Below are 23,620 nucleotides of genomic sequence, written 5' to 3'. Positions count from 1 at the left end.
CCCTATTTGTTTTTCTATTTTAACTCCATTGATTGATCTAATCACATGGGGCGGTCTCTGCTTGACTCCGGTTTACTCAGCGGGACAGACAGCTCATCCCCCAGCAGAGCGGGTGGATGAAAGGTCCATGTCCAGACATGGGCACAGCCTGCTCTGCTCTATGGGCGTCTCGGTGTAAACTGCCTGTTTACACCCGGCTGCCCTCTGATCTGACCTGATGGAAGGGGAACAGATCCCCTTTCATTTTTCTTTTGGTCATAAGTCAGTTTGCATCCTCTGCTCCATAAAAGTGAATGGAGGGCCTAATTGGGTCTGCCTGAACAACTGACAGGTGGACCCAATCGGACTGATTGTGAAAAGGGTCTAAAGCATTTTAAAGTGTTTGTTTCTTGTGGTGACCAGCCAGGTAATCTCTTCATTATCCAGCCCACACTGGAGAGATGACAGCTGGAATCAGGTTTATATAGGCGACACAGACATTTCTATTCTTCCGCTTCTAGCCTTCAGTATATTGTCCCCGTTTGTCAATATGACATCTCTACTTTTCATTTCACTCCCTGGATATTTGATTGCTGAGCCGTGTAATCCTCCTGGGCACCGTTTGTCTGTGTTTAGTACTGTATCTAAGACTGGTGGACCTCAGGGAATCAGATACATCACAAACCTATTTATTTCTATAGAAACTCATCCTTGGTTAGTTGCGTCTGACACGCAATGCTGAGCAGGGAGCAGGTAACTGTATGAGCGATGTCCCCGTCCTTTGCCTCTGGCCTTCCATGCTTTGTGCCTCACCATCTCTCTCTCTGCAGGTCGCCAGGCTTCTTATGCAGCACGGCTGTGATGTAAATCTGAGTGACAAGCAAGGCCGGACTCCCCTCATGGTCGCCGCATGTGAAGGCCATTGTGGGACCGTGGAGTTTCTTCTGTCCGAGGGTGAGAAACTGTCTCTGAAGTATAGAAATGGAAAGCTGAACTGCAGTACCATAAAATCTGTAATCAGCTGTAGAACTTAAGAGCCGCAGGGACAAATGAAACAATGGGATTTATTAAACAAGTTAAAATGGCCTCCTTAAAAGCAAAAAAAAAATAGATGCATACATTGTATATAAAACACATATATATATATATATCAAAATAAATCAATAGTTGCTTTTATATATATATATATATATATATATATATATATATATATATATATATATATATATATATATATATATATATACATACATACATATATATATATATATATATATATATATATATATATATATATATATATATATATATATATATATATATATATATATATATATACATATACATACATATACATACATATATATATATATATACATATACATACATACACACACACACATATAAAACAACTATTGGTTTATTTTGAGGACAGTACTTAATGAATACTTCCCAAGATGGATACAAAGCAGGGGCGGCCCATCAATTAAGGATGCACTGGGGCCACCGACTATATGAGTAATTGGATATATTCATGGATAGCATGAATCTATCCACGGCTGCCACTGTCACCCCCTATTCATGCGTCTAGCCCCTTTCTGGACTCCGGGTGCATGAATTACAGCAGCGAGGGTGTTTTTTGTTTTTAAGCACCTGATTAGAGCCATAGGCTCTGCTCTGTGGTTGTGCCCTGAGCCTCCTCTTCTCAGGTCCCACAACAGAACTCCCGGCTCCTCGTCTTCAGCCAGTGCCCTGATAGGAAGCAGTCTCCTATCGGGACACTCGTGCAAGCTCGCTCCTAAGCCCCCATTTGACAGTTATCAATCTGCCCAGTGAGGAGAGACAGAGCTGGGGGAGATACTGCTCTCATGCACAGCACTGGATCCTGATGGGTCTCAGGTAGGTATAAGGAGGGCTGGGAGAGTGTGGATCTCAGGTGTAAAAGGCTTTTTACCTGAATGCATGGAATGCATTCAAGTAAAAATCCTTAAGGCTTTAAAAATCTTCTTGGAAAGTCAGCTTGGATCTGATGCCACAATATTATTATTTTTTGTGTTTGTGTGTATATTCTAAAGGAAACTTTTCATGGGAAAGAATGTGTGCTGCCATTGCTGACTTCCTGCTGAAAATGAAAGCGGACTGGTTGCTATGCTCAATAATTTGAGGCACTCAACAGAAATAATTTTGTACATCAGGAAAAGTCATATATATATCTGCAGACTTGTTCTGGGTCAGTGTCTCAAAGTGCTGAAGCAAGGGGGTCAGCATGGCGACCAGACCAAGATCATTTTCAATAGCAGGAGACAATTCATGCCATACTGCCTTCATGTCTTTGTTGCAACAGGTTTCCTTTAAAAAGCAGGGAAGAATCTTCAAAACATGTTGAGAAATCAAGTTTTTGTAGAACTCTGCCAGTTAGGCCCCTTTCACACAGACGGACCGATCAGGTTCACCTGCAAGTTTTTCAGGTGGACCCGATAGGTCCATCCATAGCTCTTTATGGAGTGGCAGATGTCAGTGGAGTGGTGGATGCCGACCGCCCCATAAAGCAGTGTTTCTCAACTCCAGACTTCAAGGAGCCCCAACAGGTCATTTTTTTCAGGATTTCCAACAGCTGTGGTAATTACTAAGGCAGTGAAAATGATCAAATCACCTGTGCAAAATAATGGTAAAGTCTGAAAATGTGACCTGTTGGGGCGCCTTGAGGACTGGAGTTGAGAAACGCTGCCATAGAGCATAGCGGGTGCTAAGCAGAGGGGACACAGACCTATCATCCACCTGCTCAGTGGGGATCAGCGGAGAGATCCCCCGCTGAGCAGGCGGATCCTCTTGATGGAGTACACCCCGTCTCAAAGGGGCCTAAGAGCCGGTTCACATAGGGGCGACTCAGATTCGACTTCAAGTCGCCCCAAGTCACCTCAGGTCGCACAACATGTAGAAATCAATGTAAGTGAATGAGAGCTGTCTTAATGCACACTACTGAAGTCGCTCCAACTTCAGAAAAGGTTCCTGTACTACTTCAATCCGACTTGTAGGCGACTGGTACCCATTGATTTCAATGGAGGTCGCCTCCAAGTCAGATCTCCGTCTATACGGAGGCGACTCTCAGAGAATTATCAGCTCTCAAAAGGAGTTCCCCCCCTGAGAGCTCATTCTCTGATTGGCCACGGCAAGTCGCCTGGCCTGGGGCGACTTAAAGTAGTGTTGTAAGTCGCGTCCAAGTTGCCTCCAAAAGTCGTGTTGAAAGTCGTGTTGCCCCTGTGTGAACCAAGCCTAAGGGTAAATGTGACAACATTTATATAATTTGTTTTTTCCTTTCTTAGGCGCAGACATTGCTGCAGTGGACAAGGAAGGGTTAACGGCCCTGAGCTGGGCCTGCCTCAAGGGCCACAGAGCTGTGGTGCAGTGTCTTGTAGAAAGAGGCTCCAGTATTGACCAGATGGACAGAAATGGCCGCACACCTTTGGACTTGGCTGCGTTCTACGGAGACGCTGAAATTGTACGTTGAACTGCTAAATATTTAAACGATGCAGATATGTAGAAAGGTTCACTTGATATATCATTCTTCCAGCAATGTTTAAGCAATCTTCTGGTGTTATAAACACAAGGCTGCTGCTACCGAAATTCATATCTAATCTTCTATTTACACAGTGTACGGCCAGCCGCTATATTCCTGCTGTAATAGGTCCCTTGGCATTCTAGATGCGCACTGTGCATTAGAAAGAGGCCTCCCCCGTCCCAGGGGTTTGTAGAGAGCAGGATAAGTACAGTCTTCTCTTCATGGAAGTTTATCTTTGCTGGCCAGTGATGGGGGAGCAGCAGATACTATGCAGAAGACCAAATTCCCTGTGCTGACATCACGCATCCAAACCCCCGAGTAATCAGGACAGCGTTAAGCCCTCCTTCCCTGTTGTTTGCACGAACAGGTGATAAGGAGTGGAATTTTTATCGGCTTTTCATAAATCTAGACTAGAGATATTTTGTTTGCTGCATGTTTTGCTGGAAATTGATCTTAGTCTTTCATGTGATGCCAGCAACAAACATGTTGGACAAATCCCAGGAACCCAGTAGCTGCATGTCTTGAGAAAATTGCCGTTTACATCTGTTTGGGTTACTATCTGCTTGTTTTGTTCCCTGCTTTTCTTTTTTGCCTTAATGGGGCAGTCCACCAAAAATGATATTTTAGCTTTGGGTGGATGGTGGTTGGTTGACTCAGCTGCTGGCCTCTTCTGCTGCAGACGTTGAAGCTTTTCAGTAGAAGAATGCTGAGCTGGAAATGGTATGTTCTCATTTTATTGACAGGTGGTGGAGGGAGCTGGATGATTTAGAATGTAGAGCAAAACTGTCCTCCGGTGTGGGCGCCGTGCTTTGGATGCAGAGACCGCACATGAGACACTTTTTAGTAGACCCTGGCATAATGCAGAGTGCAGGAGCCATGAGGGTGGAGCTTGGGGCAAGCGATGGAGTAGTTGAGCTTTTACAGCATAAGTGCATAAAAAGCTCCAAACTTTTTTTTTTTTTTTTTGGGCAGTCTAAGGTAACCCTGTCAGGTTGTGTTTATTGTGCCTTGTAAAGGTTTCATTTTCTGACTCGGAGACACAGCAAGAGAAGATCTCTCCAAAGGTGGGGGATATTCTGCTTTATAAAGTTGTCACCATAACCTGTATCCCCATTGGAAGATTTCCTTGTAATTTCTATTTCTGTGACAGAGCAATCATTTGGATTTTTCATCAGTTTCTGTTATGAAGACTAAGGTCATCAGGAGAGGCTGCATCTCCCCACCAGGGACACAGACAGCAGTAAAACCAGAGGGTCTAGTCAAAAGGTCTAACACTTCCACATTCTATCCAAAATTGAAGTAAAAGACGTTTTGGCTTTGCATACACTTTACTAAAAGTCTACCAAGGGTTGAGTATCTGCTATTCCTAAATGTCCAACGAACTCCATTTTTTTTCTATGTGGACGTCTTTTGACATTTTAAGATTTGCTCTGTTTTTCATGAGTCTGAAGATAGAAATCTTTAATCATCCTAAATTAGGAATACTAAAGCTGTCACTCACTTTACAATCTGATCCAGGTTTGCCTAATTAGGTATAGGTTACATAGGTAGATTGTTACATTTGAATAAATTGTTTAGGTAGGCTCTGGCACTATAATAGTTGGTAAACCTAAAGAGAATTTTAGAGAGATAAAACAATCATACTGTAATGTGTGTATCCAGGTTTACACAGATCTCCAGTTACCTGTATATAGCACCATATGGACAGCACAGTGGCTAAGTGGTTAGCACTTCTGCCTAGCAGCACTAGGGTCGTCGGTTCGAATTCCAACCACAGCACTACCTGCCTGGAGTTTGCATGTTGTCCCTGTGTGAGTTTCCTCCGGGTACTCTGGTTTCCTCCCACATTCCAAAGACATGCTGGTAAGTTAATTGGCTCCTGTCTAAATTGGCCCCAGTATGTGTATGTATGAATATGAGTTAGGGACCTTAGATTGTAAGCACCTTGAGGGTAGGGACTGATGTGAATGTTCAATACATTTGTAAAGCGCTGTGTCAATTGACATCTCTATATAAGTACCTGTAATAAATAATATTCATTATAGCAACTTGATGCCTGATAAGATAAATTAGAAGGGCATTGATTAATGTATGTGATGTTAGTCTTTTTCTGATGATCTTCTCCTCCTGTATAGGTGCAGTATCTGGTCGATAATGGTGCTATGATTGAACATGTTGATTATAGTGGGATGCGTCCGCTTGATCGAGCCATAGGATGCCGAAATACAGCCGTAGTTGTGACTCTGCTTAGAAAAGGAGCGAAACTAGGTAATTTTTTCTGATTGTACCAGCATTGCACAGAAACAAGAAATGTAAGTCTATTCCATGCTAGTTGCAATTTATTTCTAAAGCTAGTCCCACATGGATGGATATTTGCCTGGTTCAGCAGGGAGCGGCCAAATTTCGATCCATTTATGGGCAGGGAGGTTGTACAGAAGTTTATCTAGCAATTGACTCCTTACAAACATCCTATTAAATTTTCCCTGCTCGATCAGCGCAGCAGGCTATATAGTTTACACCACTGATCAGTGTATTCTGACGGTAGGCAGTCTCTCTGTTGTCAGAGTACAATAGCTCAGTGGGGGGGATTCCTCCATCCACATCGAGTCTGTGGATGGGGGAATTGAGTCAGTTTTTTTTTTTTTAGTTTAGCCTGCTGGTTGAATGAAAAAAAACCTCAACACTGGCTAGTGGTTGTGGGGTTCTGCGTGCAGTGGAGCCCCCAGACCTCAGCACCTCCCATGTGAATGATGGGGTGCATAGTACCCCTACTTATTCACCCAAAAAAGTATAAACGCAGGAGGCAGTTTTTGAGGAGTCCTTTATTTAAAAAAAAAAAAAAAGTCCCCTGGTGTAGATCCACCATCAATCTTGATGCCTTCTGCTACCGCCAACTCGAAAAAAAAAATTTGGACCCGATAAAGGCTCCTGCTGTCGGTCAGTTCTTAAATAACTAAGGGGCAGGACCATTCCATGTCATCCCGGGGTAACCCTGCCCCCTTGTGGCATTGATGATGGATCTACACCGGGGGGGACATATTTTTTTATTTTTATAATTAAAGACTTGTCAAAAACTGGTGGTGTGTTTTTAGTTAGTTTTTACCCTTTTTGGTGAATGTGTAGGGGTACTATGTACCCTTACTCCAGCCTTTTTCAACCAGGGTGCCTTGAGGTTTCTTCAGGGGTGCCTTGGTAATAAAAAGTAAAAAGTGCCATAAAATTGTATACAAGCTGATGGGTGGATGAAACCTGCCTTTTAGTTACACAAAGCCACAGGTTTTCATTGTGCATCATTACAACCTTCTAGCTGCCAACCTCCTAACAATCAAGGACATCATCAGTTGATAGGGAGGATTTCAGTTACCTGCATATCATTTTTGTTTGGTCCTCTCTTCATCAGCTTTGGGTCTCATTAGCTAAGCAATGGGGAAAAACTGAGGGAGAAGAGAAACCCTGGAATAGTAGTCAGTACTAGTATTTGCTTTGGAAGAATAAATCATCTCTAACGTTGGGTGTCTTAAGTGTAATGTTCTGCATTATGTAAAACTAATAAACTATTAATCATTTTTACATTTTAGAATGGGGTGCCGCAAGACTGTCCATAATTTTAAAGTGTGCCTTGTCTGAAAAAAGGTTGAGAAACGCTGCCTTACTCCTTCACATAGGGGATGGGTGGGGACCTGGGGCCCCCCAACCTAAAGGGGGCTTTCAGATTCCGAAAATCCCCCTGCCCACAGACCCCCACAACTACTGGCCATCAACGTGGGGGGGGGGGGGGGGGTGTTCATTAGAAAACGGATCTGTTTATCTGATTTACTAACAAAAAAAAGTGACTGAAAGGATTTATAAAATGAAACGCTGGTGTGAAATGGGCATCCTTAGACTTTAAGCTGGCCATACACCTATAGATTATCTGCAGATTTTCTATGGTTAGATGGAAAAAGTGGGAGATTCCTCCATCCACACAGTTTAGCGAACATGGAGAAATCTGTTGCACTTTTTCCATCTAACCATAGAAAATCTGCGGATAATCTATAGGTGTATGGCCAGCTTAACTGTATTAATTTACAAATGTTTTTATCAGAAGAAATAGGTCCTCTATATGTTTCAGCTGTGTTTTAACAGCTTATCAGGTGTGCTTGAAAAGTTCTAACTTTCGACCTAAAGAAACATATTAGTCACCCATTGTGCAGCTGTATATAAATATAGAAATGTGGTTGCAGACATAGTGCAGCAAAATAACGATGTCTGATCACCATTTGTAATGACATATTTAATGACACAAAGTGTCACTTGGAGGAAGCTGATGTAATTTTCCTGTCCTGCTGTCTTATTGTGTCAGACACATCTGTTCAATCTCGCTCTGAACTCAAGGAAGCGACAAACTCTATGCTGACACCTGATTTATTAGTAACGTAATACTGAGGTCATGCTCACTACTCTGACTTTGGACTATTATTGTTTGTGTAAGTTAAATAGATACCACAATCAAAAATGGAAAACAATGTAAAATGCATTGTGTATATATAGCAGCAAAGTCACTCTCTGATGTCAGCTTTAATAAATATTAAAGCTGTTACTGATTACAATTTTCGTGTTTGATTAATCAATTTTTTTTTAAAACGATTAATTGACTAATTTCGATGAATTATAACGCACATACAGATCCAACTACTTTTAGCTGATCTCCTTGCATTGCAACTCTGCATTAGTCAGTGGCAAATGTGGTATACACTATATACAATCACCCGACACTAGTTTGTTTCCACAATCCATGACTTAACTGCACAGTTCACACAAATACATTTTAAATTCATACTGTAGCACTGTCGTAATTTTTTTTTCCACAGTAGTGTGACAATCCCTCCACCTCCGGTCTAACTAATCACTCTCACTTTATGGCATGGACCCCTGTGCAAACAGGTGGTCATGCAAGCGGGTATCAAAAGGGTTAACACGGACCAAAAATTTCTCTTGTGTCCTTAGATCTCAGCAATGACGCCAGGTCATGGGTAGAAAGAAAAGATCTAAGTGCTCACCGCTTAAGTATAAGATTTATTTTTTGTGTTCAAACTGCTCGCATAAAGATGATAAAAACACAGCATGTAAAGCTGACAATCGTGTTAGTTCTGTAGAGCAGCAGCGGGTGACATCATGCGTAGCACCCCCCCCCCCCCTTACACGTTACGTTCAATCAGAATTTTGATGTCACCGGACTCCTCCTCCCTTCCCTTCGTTAGCAGGCGGAGGCACTTGGGGAAGGGGGGAGGAGTCCGGTGACGTCACGGACATCGATGTCACCGGATCTCCGACAGAACTTCCTGAAGACCCAGAAGCCAGCCAAGAGGTGAGTACTGCTCAAAAGACTTTTGATCGATCAAAAAAATGAATCGATTAATCAAGGAATTAATCTTTTAATTTCCACAGCCCTAATAAATATCTGTCCATCCTTCAAACCTGACTGTATAGGGGGCCTTTAAATAAAACATCTCAGCAATAGTTTTAAAGCAATGCTGCCACCAAAATAGGAATAGTGAAAAATGTGCCCCATGAGCAAAGAAGGTCTTCTATACACATGTCTACTGCTGCCTGCACCGCCGATTACAGATGTATTGAAGAGATGCAATTAGATTAAGGCTAGTCATACATTATACAGTTTCTTGTACAATTTTCCTTAAGATTTACCAAAACCAAATAGCAAGTCAAACCGAAACACTTTGAATTTGTGTATAAAACATACAAAATGCAATAAAATATTTCACAGCGTCCCATAAGTGAATAAAAGAAATCCTCTTGATAGGTTAAGAATAGTCTTTCCCCCAATCTCCCCCACCCCCCCCCCCCCCCCAACTTTTCAGTGACAAAGTGACACCACCTCCAACACCGGGTGCAATGCCCGCTCACCCTAGGAAGTGACCCCACTTGATCTAGTTGCTCTTTTAAGATGCAACAATCTCTGAGAGTCCAGGCACGGTCGTGCTGCTGTGTCAAATCTTTTCAGAATATCCTTGATTATGGAGACACCAACTGATCTCTGGTGTGACTGCAGTCAGGTGTGTCCAGGCACCATCTTCCCTTCTCCCCCGATATCCAGCTCCCTCTCCAGGCGGAGTTGGATGTAAGACTGATTGAGCGTATCTCCTGTATCAGTGATCGGCGCACAATATCGGGGCAATATTTGATTGTATTTTGTATGCTTTTGATCTATGTTGGAATAAGCGCAACATTATCTAATCAATTATATAGTGCTAAAGACCACTTTGTAAATGGTGAAGCTGTTCTGTTTTGGTATAACACTGTTTATTTAACACACATAGCAGCACTTTAGTACTCCATACCACTTTCAATTTGTAGGCCCTTGCACTACATAGTTGAAGGTAAATCTAAAGGAAATTAAATGAGAAAATTGTATAGTGTATGGCCAGCCTAAGCTGTTCAGAGCATTGATTCCAACCCATGGGAGAAAAGGGGACCATGTGAAATCAAGTTCATATCCAAAATTACTGATGTTGTGATGGAACTGTTGGGAGGGGGGCTACATTTTATTTTATAAACCTCTGTGGCAGCGCCTTCCATACCAATTAGCCCCTGTTAAGACAGCCAATTTCCAACAATGGCTTGTATCTTAAACAGTCCTCTCCATAAACTGTATCTCTCTGAGCATCAGCTCTTCAATGGGATTATTTCAGTTGCGTAAATAACATTTTCTGGGTTTGGAGACCATTTTTTAACTCATTTATTGAACTTCTTTCTTACAGGAAATGCAGCTTGGGCAATGGCAACTTCTAAACCAGACATCCTGATCATTCTCCTGCAAAAGTTAATGGATGAAGGCAATATCTTGTACAGAGTAAGTTCATTACTTTTTTTTTTTTTTTTGTGACCTACGTATTCATGCGTCATATGGGTACATGTAAGAAATGCAACACATTAAAAATTATGACTTTTCTGCGAATTGCAGATATCCCTTTTAAATAATGGCCAGACATTCACCACATCTGTTTTAATCATTCAGCATGCAAGCAGGCATTTTGTAGATGGAGCCAGTATTCCTAAAAATGCATTCACTTCATCAGAAACCTATTGAAAGAAAATCTACCCCAAACTACCCTTCTTATTAAATAAACCCACATTTGCTTAGTTTTTAGCTCTTAGTTTTGGTTATGATAGAAAATACAAATTTGTCAAGGTTGTGTGAAGGCCTGTTAGGGAGATTTTCTTTCCTTTTCTCTTCCTGTGACACTCTGGGACAGGAAGAAATAGATAGCAATAAAAACCTTGTGATCTGCAATCTTTCTAGACTTCACTAAAAATACATTTTTGTTTAGTCTCTGTCCCCATTGACACTCTTGGAGGAATTAACGAGTAATGCAAGCACCACGCTTGCACCACTCTTCTAAACATAAAAAACAGAGCAGTGGCTGCTCTTAATTAACAAGAGTGGCAAAAGCCTCTTTGTGAATTAGGAGCAAAGTTCTCTGTTCTGGTCTGTCTGACCAATAGAGCACAGAGAAATACAGCTGGAGCTGCATGCTCCGATCTCTCTGCTCTATGCTTAGCTCAGAGTGTGAGGGAGGAGGCTCTGCTTGTGTAGTGTAATCACTACAGGGGTAGAGCGATGGCTGTGATCTGTCTCGTACAACAGGCCACACGTAGCGGGAATCTGCGGCAAGTTTCTTCAGTTAATCAGGCGCTGACCTGCGCTAGTTTCTATTTCACCCTAAAATAGAAACTGGCACAGATAGACTTTAAACAGGTCTATATGCTTAGTTCACTCCTGACAGTTTTCTGTACCATTATAACGGCGCAGGAAGCTTAGTTAATCCCCCATGTTTGTTTCTTGGACAGGAATTAAGGAAACCTTTTCCCTAGTAGTGGGAGAAGTAGTAAACCCTTTTTTGGTACAAAACTAGCAAAAATGTTGGTTGACGTTGGGCCTTTAAGTTACTAAACCCAGTAATATGAAAATAGTTAATCCGCCCCCCCCCCCCCCCCCCCCCCACAGTGCCCGCAGCTTATAAATCTTTTTACATTAAAATACTGCCACTATATACCTTTTGGGATTCTCTGTATACCACGGTTACATAATAAACTACACAGTTTCTCCAGTGCTGAGAGTTCAGGTAGGAGGAGATTTCCACTGCAGCCTGTATACACGCCCACATGTGTGATGTCAATATCATATGAACTGGCTATCTCTGAGAAGAAGTAAATGTTCTCTCCAGCATAAAAAACACAACTGAGCATGTGCAGGTCGGTCACCCTGCCTGTGTTAGCTGGCCTTACCCAGATACAGTGCAGGAGGGGGAGGATCCATGCATACAGGATAAAACGGTCTTTTTACACAATGCAGAGGATTAACCCCTTAAGTTTCACAACGAGTATAACAAGTATGCTGTGCTGCATATACAGACTGATTTTACTGTTGTGGCTTTAGTAACACTTTAAGCACAGGCATCCACTGTAGGGAAGTGTACATACCGTAGATCATTTGTCCACACATAGGTGTTGCCCGGGTCAAATGTTCCAGGTTGCATTTTGGTCCAGTTTAGAAAATGTTACCTCTGCTTCACTGATTGTTGATCTTTTTCCTGTAGAAAGGGAAGATGAAAGAGGCTGCACAGAGGTACCAGTATGCTCTCAGGAAGTTTCCCCGGGAGGGCTTTGGAGAAGAAATGAAAGCTTTTAATGAACTGCGTGTTTCCCTCTACTTGAACTTATCCAGATGCCGCCGAAAAACAAATGTAAGTAAAGTACACTGCAGGTTTCCCAAAGAAAGGTTTGATTATGTCCTGCTTCCCCCTACTCTATTTATTGCAACCAATTACCATGTACTTAAGGGTATGGGGAAGCATGTGACTGCCTCCCCTTCCACATATAGAATACAAAGTTCCTAAGTGGCCAATTGTCATGGCCAAGCATTGCCATACAGAGGCAGGGGCCAAAAAATGTAGTCCTCTGTAAGCTCCGACACTGAGCTTATACAGGGTTTTTTTCTCAGGCCTTTGGATGACACAGGAACTTGTCAAATGTGATCACAAAGGGAGAGGATGGGCTATCAAGAAAGTATCGGTCTACCCTGAGAGGGCAAAGCGATGGCTTTACTTGCTGCTGATCTAAAAAAAAGTTATCCATACACTAATATAATGGGTTAAGACCAATACACATGCCATTCAATCTGTTTCAGATTTGTCTATCCACAGTGAAGGCCAGAACTGATCATCCTAAACATTTGGCTCCTAAGCTGAACTTAGCTGAACAAGTTATAAGGTTACAAGGACAGCATATATACATGTAATGCAGCTATCATCACGCAGCATTCATCATTGGCTGTTGGATATCCAAGAGGATATCTGTTGGGGACAGCCCAATATATCTCCACAAACAGCAATTAATTTGGGAATAACTGGAAGGGTCTTTTCCCCAATTCCAGAAAACCCACCACGTCTTTATATTAAGCGGGGGCCGTGCTAATAGAGCTCTCCACCTGGAAGGGCTGGTGAAGGTCATGTTGCTTGTTTTTCAGGTGGATATAGGTACAGACCCTCCTCGTTTACAAGATCCCTCACCTAGTGTTTGTGGTATGAAGGGGCCTCAGGTACGGTATCCTGGTACCCCAATGTTTGATACTTGCCGTGTTGGATTTGACAATTGCGGTGATGTACTTCTAACTATTACAGCACTAATATGTTTTTGTTTCCCATAATATGAAAATAACATTGCCTGGTAATGAAAGTGTTTGGACCCAGAATGAGAAGTAAAGTCTTTACTGTCAAGTTATATTATCATCTCTCCACCTCTATAGGACTTTGGCATGGCTGAAGAGCTTGCAACCAAGGCGCTAGAGCTGAAACCAAAGTGCTATGAAGCTTATTACGCCCGGGCAAGAGCTAAGAGGAACAGCAGGTAAAGCAGCTTTCCTTGATTAGAGTGAAACTCCAGTTCTCCTCATGTAAACTATATTAATTCCAGGGATTTTAGAAAACACTTGCAGATTTTTAATTAGTGCTGTTTTGGACATATTGATGTGAGCAGAGCTTTCATCAAACTTTGCTATCGCAACCTGATCGACCTCTGTGCTATAATAAGAAAATCAATAGCATCTGCATCTCTCAATAGTGGTCATAGATGGAAGAAAATTTGGCCAGTTCAGCAGGGATTAGCCGAATTTCAACTGCGGGTGGCTGCTGCCGCTCAGCTGAACTCAATCTATCAACTGACTTTTTTTTTTAATGGACCTGTTGGAAAAAAGCCACTCGATCAACGGCTGCAACCAAGGACATCAGCCGACCCCCCCCCCCCCCCCCCATCCAGAACACAATAGCTCAGTGGGGAGGATCCCCCCCATCCACCTCTATTGGGTAGATGGGGAAACGGTTCCCTTTTTTGCGTTCAGCCCAGCGGCCGAACAAAATAAAAACTGAGCCATGTATGGCCAGCATATTACAGGGGATGTGTAAGTTTACTTAAAGTGGTTGTAAAGCCTAAACAATTTTATTTCAATGCATTCCTTTCATTAAGGTAAAACATGTTTAGGTGTTAGCCCCATTCGCATTGGTGCGCCTTGTCATGCAAGTTGACAGTTCCAAATCGCATAACAAGTCACACCCTATTGTCTGCAATGGAACCATTCAAATTGGTGCGACTCCAACCTTGCGGTGCTGCGCCTATTTGAAAAAAGTTTCCTGCACTTTTTTTTGGAATTTCAGGTGCGACTTGACTAGACATCTTTGCATGAAGTCGCACAGATGTCTGGCAAGTCGCACTGAACTGCGGAAAAAAACAGGGCTTCTGGATTTTGCAAAAGCATTTCACACAGTTCCCCATAAACGTTTACTGTACAAAGTAAGGTCCGTTGGCATGGACCATAGAGTGAGTACATGGAAAGAAAACTGGCTACAAGGGTGAGTTCAGAGGGTGGTGATAAATTGGGAGTACTCGGAATGGTCAGGGGTGGGTAGTGGGGTCCCCCAGGGTTCTGTGCTGGGACTAATCCTATTTAATTTGTTCATAAACGACCTGGAGGATGGGGTAATCAGTTCAATCTCTGTATTTGTGGACGATGCTAAGTTAAGCAGGGCAATAACTTCTCCGCAGGATGTAGAAACCTTGCAAGAAGATCTGAAAAAAAATGATGGGGTGGGCAACTACATGGTAAATGAGGTTTAATGTGGAAAATGTAAAATAATGCATTTGGGTGGCAAAAATATGAATGCAATCTATACACTGGGGGGAGAACCTCTGGGGGAATCTAGGATGGAAAAGGACCTGGGGGTCCTAGTAGATGATAGGCTCAGCAATGGAATGCAATGCCAAGCTGCTACTAACAAAGCAGACAGAATATTGCCATGCATTAAAAAGGGAATTATCTCCAGTGATAAAATTATAATTTTCCCACTCTACAAGACTCTGGTCCGGCCTCGCCTCTGGAGTATGCCATCCAGTTCTGGGCACTAGTCCTCAGGAAGGATGTACTGGAAATGGAGTGAGTACAGAGAAGGACAACAAAGCTAATAAAGGGTCTGGAGGATATTCGTTATGAAGAAAGGTTACGAGCACTGAACTTATTTTCCCTGGAAAAGAGGCACTTGAGAGGGGATATAATTAAAATTGACATATACAGTACTGGTGACCCCGCAATATGGAAAAATCTTTTCTGTGGAAGGGAGTTTAATAAGACACGTGGCCACTCACTAAAATTAGAAGGTAAAAGGTTTAACCTTAGACTGCATAGAGGGTTCTTTACTCTAAGAGCAGCAAGGATGTGGAATTCCCTTCCACAGGCGGTGGTTTCAGCGGGGAGCATTGATGGTTTCAAAAAACTGTTAGAAAAGCACCTGAACGACCACAGCATACAGGGATATTCAATGTAATACGGACGTAAAATTACACACATAGGTTGGAATTGATGGACTTGCGTCTTTGTTTCAACCTCACCTCCTATGTAACTATATGTGTCATTAAAAAAAAAACAATGTAAAAGGAAAATAGTGCTCAGAGCAATCAAACAAAATCAAGCTGTGGTTTGATAGTATGTTATTGTGAGCACATGGTTCATATACCATATACAGTTTGGCACTCAGCTAGGCTTGTGTATGGTTTTTCTTTGTTGTTCCAGCACCAAGAAAAATAATCACAAAGTACTTTTCATCAGTTAAATGTTAATGTATGCTTATGTAGTCTGGGTAATTTTGAACAATTTTCTAAATGGAAACAAGTTAAAAGTGAATGGAACTGAATGACAACAGCAGACCATTCTTCGTTCGATCTAACCTGCTTTCATCAGGAAAATGACTCCACTTGATGGGAACTGTTTGTTGTAGAAGAAAAGGGCTAATTGTACAAATGACTCCCTTGTGTCTTTATATCAATAATTCATGTGTTATTGTTTTCCTTTTACACAGGCAGTTTGTTGCTGCTCTTGCTGATCTAAATGAGGCTCTGAAATTGTGCCCCAACAACCAGGAAATACAGCGGCTTCTGGCCCGTATAGAAGAGGAGTTCAAACAGCATCAAAAGAGCCAACAGCAGAAACAGAACCAGCCTCTTCCTCCCCCAAGCAATGATTCTGACCAAGAGGATGAAGCTGTGGAAGAAACACTGGACAATCATCTGATTCTTGAGGAGATCCAAGAGGATGACAGTCCCTCTTCAGACAAGCTCCCAGCAAACGCAAAGCCACTGGATGTACCAAACAACCATAGAGTTGCGGAATATATTAACCAGAAATTCCACACTGAATCATCTGAGGAACATCCGGGGAAAAACCTATGCCTTCAACAAGCGCTGGTGCAAAGGCCAACAAAGCAGGCACAGATAGTTAAAACCAACCAGCACATGAATTCCTTGCAATCTCTGTCTAGGTCTTCCAATAGTTTTTCTGCCTTGAAAACCCAGGTTTCTTCTACTTTAGCACCTCCAAGCCCCCTTCCTCTGAGACCATCGTCTAACCAAGCCAGTATGAGAGGTCCAAATGTAGATGCGACACATCCTGTATCTTCTGGAGCTCATGGTCCTGCTTACACAGAAAAGGTTCCATCAGGACTTGCCATCCATAGGCAGCCCAGTGAGATTGTGCAGTCCTATAAGGCTTCAGGTTCCTTTGTTTCTAAAACTGCAGAAAGGTTAGTGGGGTTTCCGGCACCTGAAAAACCTGCAGCAGTAACAGAAAGTAAAAGATTAGCATCCCACAGTTTGACTTCAAGCAGCAGCTTTTCTGAAGGTATTAAAGGGCCTGATGTGCGCAGCAAAGAAAATAAGCCCAACCAAATTGTAAGTGCATCAGCTGACCAGAGACCACGAAACATACCCTTCATGGGGATCATGGACAAAACTGCCAGATCCTTCCAGCAGAATGTTCAGTCTGCTCGGAGCTGGCTAAACCAAACAGACTTAAACCCCAATCCTCCTGGCACCGGGCCATCTGCAGGTTTTGAGAAGTTTGCTCCTAGGCAGGTAACCAGCTATAGCAATCAAAATAAGACCATGCCGAACGTATATGGAGGGAATACTCATAATGGAGTGTACACAAAGGACTTTGAGGATGGAAAGTGTCAGACGTCTAGCCTCTCTCAAGATTCCAAGGCTGTTGCCCAGTCGTACCAAGAGGCAATGTTGAGGTCACAATCTGTTTTGGCAAAAGACTCCAAATTAGGCTCAATGTCCTCTACAAAACCAAAGCGATCATTCATAGAGTCAAATGTGTAACAAGCACAATGTTTTGGGGGCTTTTTTTGTTTGTTTTGTTTTTTAAGACTATTACTAGAGCACTATTGGTCACTTTGCTTTTTGGAGACCACTCCTACCTTATGTTTCATTGGTTTCTGGGGCCTACACATGTTTACTTCACTTAACTATTAAATCCCCAAGATTCTGGATTTCTTGGCAGTAAAACTGTTTTTCATCTTTTAACAGTCTGGAATAAAAACAACTTTCTAAACATCATTATGTGAGGTATTTTAGCTTCTTTACAAACCGTTCAACTATAACAATGGCTGGGTTTCCAGAAAGCAAAGTTATAATGGATATATATTTGGTGACTCGGTGAGAAAAAGCCAAAGGCTGCTGGTCAGTACCTAATGATACTTCTGGATTACAGTGACTCACTTGGAATTATTCGTAGAACAGTTCCATAGGAAACTGACTTATTGATGCAGAACCAATGCACTAGATTCCTCATTTGGGTCTTTCACTGCCTGGTGCAGATAAGGAACTCCCAGCAACCCTAGAGGACTCTTCATGTATTCGTTCTTTGGGACAGTACCAACAGACCTTACCATATGTACAAAGAAAAACACAGCTCTGTGTTTTGTTTGCAAAGATCCCACATCCTCCTCTTTATTGTGGGCAACATGTACCAACATTCACAGATCTTTATGTACTTCAGCATGATTTTGTCCGCAGTCAAAACAAGTCAAGCAAGCGTTTACCTGGTTTGCAGTATGTTCCATGGCTTCATTTTAAAAACTGGCGTATCAAAAAAAAAAGTAATGCAGTACATGGCCATGAGTCGCCTTTTTGCGTGTGCCAGCCTTGAATTTAGTCCTAGGTCTTCCTCAGGAACACAGCATGTGCAGTGGATGATGGTGCGGTTGAATGTAAATAATGGGACATGCAGTCTGCCAGAGTCCTTCATAACTGGAATCTCAGTGTTATATAATATTACAGTGGTGCCTTTATAAATCGTTTTATCTGCATAGCAATGTAAAATGATTTTATTGTTAGAAATGTTTCTTTGGTGTTTAGCGGGTGCCTTATGCTACGACTGGGAATGTAGGATGGGGATAACCCTAAATTTAGTAGATGAATATCCAAAGACCGATGAGTGGGTTTGCGTGGTAACTGAAAATTGGATCTTCTATGTACGAACGCAGATGGAAATCTTCTTCAGTTGAATTATAACAGCATTCTAAATATATGGCCAGATAGTTTAATGGAATTTGAGGATAGAAAAGGTGATCAGCTCTATCATCATTTTACTGGCTTCAGGCTGAATCTCAAACGGCAAGCTACATAGAACTGCTTTACCTACCAAAAGATCTGTAATTCAGCCAGTCTTGTAGTCCAGCCTGCAGAGCCAGGACTTCACATTTATTCACTGCAAGTATGCAATAACACATCATCCCCTCCCTCCCCATTCTGCTGACTGGATGATGGAGCATTAGCAGATCTTTTCTCCTGTTAGCAAACTCCCTGTGTTAGATTGACTGCACTGTGAGTCTGATTTGCTCACAAATCTAGCCCCACCCCATGATCAGTCTAAATTCTGTTGTGCAGTGGATTATAAAAAAAAAAAAAAATCATGACCAATTCAGGTAGTTTGTTCTTGAAAGATTCCCATCAATGGTAGATATCTATAATAGTCCAAGACTGTTGCTCTCCACAACTTCAAAACGTACATCCTTTATTTCAGAGGAGTATCCATCTTGTACAATAAGTACATGATAAGCAAACTTTTGGAACACTTCCTTCATCAGGCAAGGGACACCACATATTCTAAAGCAGTGGTCTCCAAACTTCAGCCTGGGGGCCAGGTGTGGCCATTTGCTTGCCTTTATCCGGCCCTTGGACATCAACAATGGGGCACCATTCCTCCCACTGACACCAATAATAGGGCACTATTGCTTCCCCTGATATCAGCGATTGCCACTATTCCTCCTCCTAATACAACAGACTATTTATTCCCCAGACTGACACCAACATTGGAGCACCATTCTTCCCACTGACACCAATGATAGGGCAGTATTCCTTCCCCTGATACCAACAATTGGCACTAATACCAATGGTGAAGAATTGTCCACTCCCATTGACGCCAACGCATTTTCTATTTACACTGGCCACATTCCGCCCCCCATAGAATCTAAAGCACAGTAAACTGTCCCTGTGTTTAGAAAGTTTGCAGACCTCTGTTCTAAAGAACCACATCTCCATTTGAATCATCAAACCATATAGGAGCCACATGCAATATAATTAACTCCTAATTATCACAATAATCCCTATTAGGTACATCCTGATATACATATTTATAATATATATATATTTATAATATACACACACACTCAGAAACAGAGGTCCAATTTTCATTCTGCATGCAAACCCATTCAGAGCTGCCATAGGCTGCTTTCAGCACATAGGGGACTGGTTGGTTGAGATTTACAATATCCTGGCAACAAAAATGCTTGCGGTCTAAAGAAGAAGAATGCAATAATTGAATAATTTTATTGATAGGAGGGGGGTGATTGTTCAGTATCCAGATGGTTACTCGCCCTGCTCATCACTAGGGTGCCTTAGAGGCTGCGAGTACTTGGTTCAGCTGCTCTGACAAGCAGCTCAATAGGGATTTGAAGTGGGTGTGGCCTATTTAAGGAGGAGGAGTTGAGTTGGGGGGCTGTACAGGACTTACATTTACATACGCTATTCTCTTGGTTCAATATAATTATTATATTTTTGGTTGTGTTTGGTGGTTTTGAGCATTGTCTTAACCTTTGTACTGCTGCGTTTGTCAGAAAAAGGGTTATTAAGGTAATTGTAGATCTTATATAGCTATGTAAATGTATATTTTACAGGAATATCCTAATCAGTTATATTTTATACAGGCAGGGGAGTCACGTTAGGTAAGCTGTAACATAATTTATGTGCGTTTTTTTTTTTTTTTTTTTTATAAAATAATCAGATTTAATTTTCTCTTGTACATATTGTATAACCTTATTGTTATTTTAAAGGAAAGTGTAGTATTAAAAGAAAAATAAGCCAAGCCCCACCCCAGGCCCTGCTTTATCATATAACATAACCAGGGCTCAGAGGCGGTGTACACTGACCAGGTATCTATAGCACCAGGAGCCAACATCTGCTTTGGTTTAGGGCATGTGCTCTGCAGCTCCATAGGCCATAATGGGCCTACAACAAAGGGTGCATCTGAGGTCTGTCTGTTTTGGGGGCATGGTAAATTTCTTTTTTAAGGTTGGGCTCAGAAGGCGTGGATCCGTTGGATGGACTCCGATAACTCAGTGGAGGATCACTCCGCTGATCCCAGCTGAGCAGGTGGATGACAGGTCCATTTCTGCTCACTGTTTAGGGACAGACCTGTCAGAGCCCCGCTGTTCTCTATGGGAAAATCGCATTAAAATGGACAGCCTCTCCGTTTTTGTCCGATACGTTCACCATCCATTCAGCGGATCGCCATCCGTCTGTTTTGAGTGGATCTTGTCAGAACGGATGGCAGCCGGGTGTCAGCGGAAGTCAATGGGTGGCCCGCTCGTATCCGACTGGAAAACAAACAGGCGGATCCGAGCAGGCCAGTCATGTGAAAGGGGCCTTATACTTAACTTTTTCAAGAACTCATACTTAGCCGTATATATAGCATGCATTTCTAGGCTTCAACAATGCTGTTTTTTTTTGCACTGAGCTAATCTATGATTATGGCAAATATCCATTCTGGCAGTTATCGCACTTTACTCTTGTTTTATATAAACAACCACCTCTAAGGTGCTATTCTAGGGAAGAATTGTATATGGGTAATGAAATGGTACCATAATATTTCATGAGATGTATAGGTGGAAACTGCTTATATATTTTGGAATGTGACTATAATAGTGGTCTAGTCCTGGTGGGGGAACCTTCTTTTTTGGATTAGCTCAGTGAGGACGTTCTCTCCCCCATCATTAGACATATGGTTATCTTATGAATACCCATTCACCCAAATTAAATGGTTGCCTTCACGGTGCTTAGGTGACTGGTTCTCTTTAAGAGGACTCTATTTATATGTTCTTGTTTCTTAGCTGTTCAGCATTACAGTTTTGGGGTAAATCGAAATTTCTTTGCATTCTATGGCAACTGTTTCAAAAGTTTATTCTCTGTACATACACAAAATGTTTAAGTTTCCTGGCAACTATAAGGCCCTGTTCAGACCATGCAATTTTTAAAGCGCAATTTACATACGGAAACGTGTTGCTCGTAGGGCAACCCATTCAGCTTAATGGGTCACCCTATGCACATTTGTCACCCAAAACAAGCTCAACCATGGCAGAATTGCACCATGTTGTGGGGTGCAATGGAGGATAATGGCACCCAAATGCGCTTTGTGCATTCTGCCACGAATTGGAATCACAGGCAGAATTGTGGCGATTCTGCCCATGATTTCAAATCGCTTTATGTGAACGGGGCCTAATATATATTTGTAATGTGTCAGGTCAGTGTAAAAAAAAAAAAATGTTAACAAGACGTTCACAGATATGTTATGTTATGTCCCAATATAGCTTATTTATTTTTATAACTTGTTATCTTCATTTGGCTGTAGCTATCTTTTTTGCACATCTACTGTACTTCCATAAGGAATAAAAAAAAAAAACATTTTATAGACTGATGTGTTTGTATTGAATTCTTAGAAGTAGTCAAAGTCCATAGAGGACCTGCACACCTTCACACAAGAACTTCCAGTTCTAGTTTGACCTTGTTCTAAACCAATGGAGCTGATTTACTGAAGGAGTAGAGCATGTTCTCTTACCTTAGGGAGCGTCTTCACATGTGTGACCCATACCCTTTGTTTATGGGGCAGTTTGGCCTGTTTTACACAGGCTTCATCTTGTGTAAGAGCAGTATAAACAGCAAGCTATGATAAAGCATTTGCAGAGCTTTCAGCAAGCTTTGTTGAAGCTTTTTAAGTACCGTTCAGCTCCAGTTTGTAAATGCTGAACACAGATCCTAATAGGAGTGCTGATTGCCACTTTAAGCAAGCTGCCAGCAGGCTTCAGCACTTCTTGAAACGTATTGAAATCCTGCTAGAAGCTTGCTTAAGGTGGCATTCAACACTCCCATTAGGATCAGTGTTGAACATTTACAAACTGGAGTTGAACGGTACTTTAATCACTTCAACAAAGCTTGCTGAAAATTCTGCAAATGCTTTGTCATAGCTTTCTGTTCACACTGCTCTTATACAAGCTGAAGCCCGTGTGAAACAGGCCACCTTCAGCATTTTTAAAGCTTCATAACTGCACTTCAATGCCTACCATTAATATTACAATGGCACCACACAGGAGCATGTGTGTTATGTTAAAAATGAAGCAGAATGTCAACTGAGAAAGCCCTGAAACGCGTAGTGCCTGCTCACAGATATCAATACAGAGGCCGTTATTGGCAGGAACGGCTCTCCATCACCCGGTCCTTGTTGCTGTGGAGTGGAAGTTTCCTCTCTCTACCCTGGAGTTGCTCTCCCCTGCCCTCAGTGTAAGTTTGGATATGTGTTGTGTAAATAAACATTCATACATTTTACTGAACCGGCTCCTTGGCAACTCTATTTCTTTTGCACACAAGGAAGAGAGAAAAGGGTGGAAAGAGCTTGACCTAGAACAGGGATCAGCAACATTTTTCCACTTAATGGCCGGATTTAATGTATGTGAATGCATGGATGGCTGCATTCACCTGCTAATAAATTAAGATAATTTGGACCCCTTTCCATGTTATGCTTTAAAATTGAGCACAATCGTGGAATAGTGACAAACTACAGTACTTAAAAATCTCCATAGGCAGCACTTACATTTTTTTTTAGAGGTTACTAGTTTAGAGTTACAGAGGAGGTCTTGTACTAGAATTATTGCTCTTGCTCTAACAATCATGGCGACTACCTTACATGTGTGGTTTGAACACTGTTTACATTTGCAGTCGCGACTTACATATGCGTTCGCTTCCGCACACAAGCACAGAGGAATGGGGCTGCTCTAAATATATATATTTTTCTTTCATTTTTAAAATTTTTTACATTCCCCCTTTAAAAATAAAATAAAATTCTGCTCCCTTTTATTGGTATCGGAAGCAATGTAAACATCCCTTGTGACAGTAATAGGCAGTGACAGGGACTCTTTATGGAGGGATCAGGGGTCTATTATACTCCAAATTCCTCATTTGCACTTAAAACGCTAAGTTTGGCTGCTTTGAATGCTGTCATCTTACCTTTAGTGCCTGTTCACACCAGAAGCGCTCAAAAATGCGCTGCGATTTTCAGCCCTTTCATTTGAATGGGCTGAAATCAAACTGGTTCGCAAAAAAAAAAGGTATTGTATACACTTTTAAAGACTCAGTGTAACCAGA

At 41.9% G+C, this 23,620-nt stretch overlaps 1 protein-coding gene across 5 annotated transcripts in view; it reads left to right on the top strand.

The window, feature by feature from the left end:
• TANC1 (tetratricopeptide repeat, ankyrin repeat and coiled-coil containing 1) overlaps positions 1-21,895 on the top strand; it is a 329,903-nt gene extending 308,008 nt beyond the window's left edge. For 3 of the 5 annotated variants that reach the window (XM_077447638.1, XM_077447636.1, XM_077447639.1), the window contains 8 exons: positions 810-933; positions 3,303-3,478; positions 5,674-5,806; positions 10,297-10,388; positions 12,136-12,282; positions 13,065-13,136; positions 13,344-13,444; positions 15,943-21,895. In XM_077447638.1, the coding sequence (XP_077303764.1) occupies positions 810-933; positions 3,303-3,478; positions 5,674-5,806; positions 10,297-10,388; positions 12,136-12,282; positions 13,065-13,136; positions 13,344-13,444; positions 15,943-17,245 (2,148 nt within the window). In that variant the 3' untranslated portion in view covers positions 17,246-21,895. The remainder of the gene's footprint in view (positions 1-809; positions 934-3,302; positions 3,479-5,673; positions 5,807-10,296; positions 10,389-12,135; positions 12,283-13,064; positions 13,137-13,343; positions 13,445-15,942) is intronic. The other 2 variants (XM_077447640.1, XM_077447637.1) reach the window with 1 other exon arrangement.
• The last annotated feature ends 1,725 nt before the right edge of the window (positions 21,896-23,620 follow it).

The sequence above is a fragment of the Lithobates pipiens genome, unplaced genomic scaffold (assembly GCF_037356315.1).
Source record: "Lithobates pipiens isolate NorthernLeopardFrog02 unplaced genomic scaffold, aLitPip1_a1.2 Scaffold_22, whole genome shotgun sequence".
NCBI classification, from domain to species: domain Eukaryota; kingdom Metazoa; phylum Chordata; class Amphibia; order Anura; family Ranidae; genus Lithobates; species Lithobates pipiens.
This window is presented reverse-complemented; position numbering and strand designations above follow the sequence as displayed.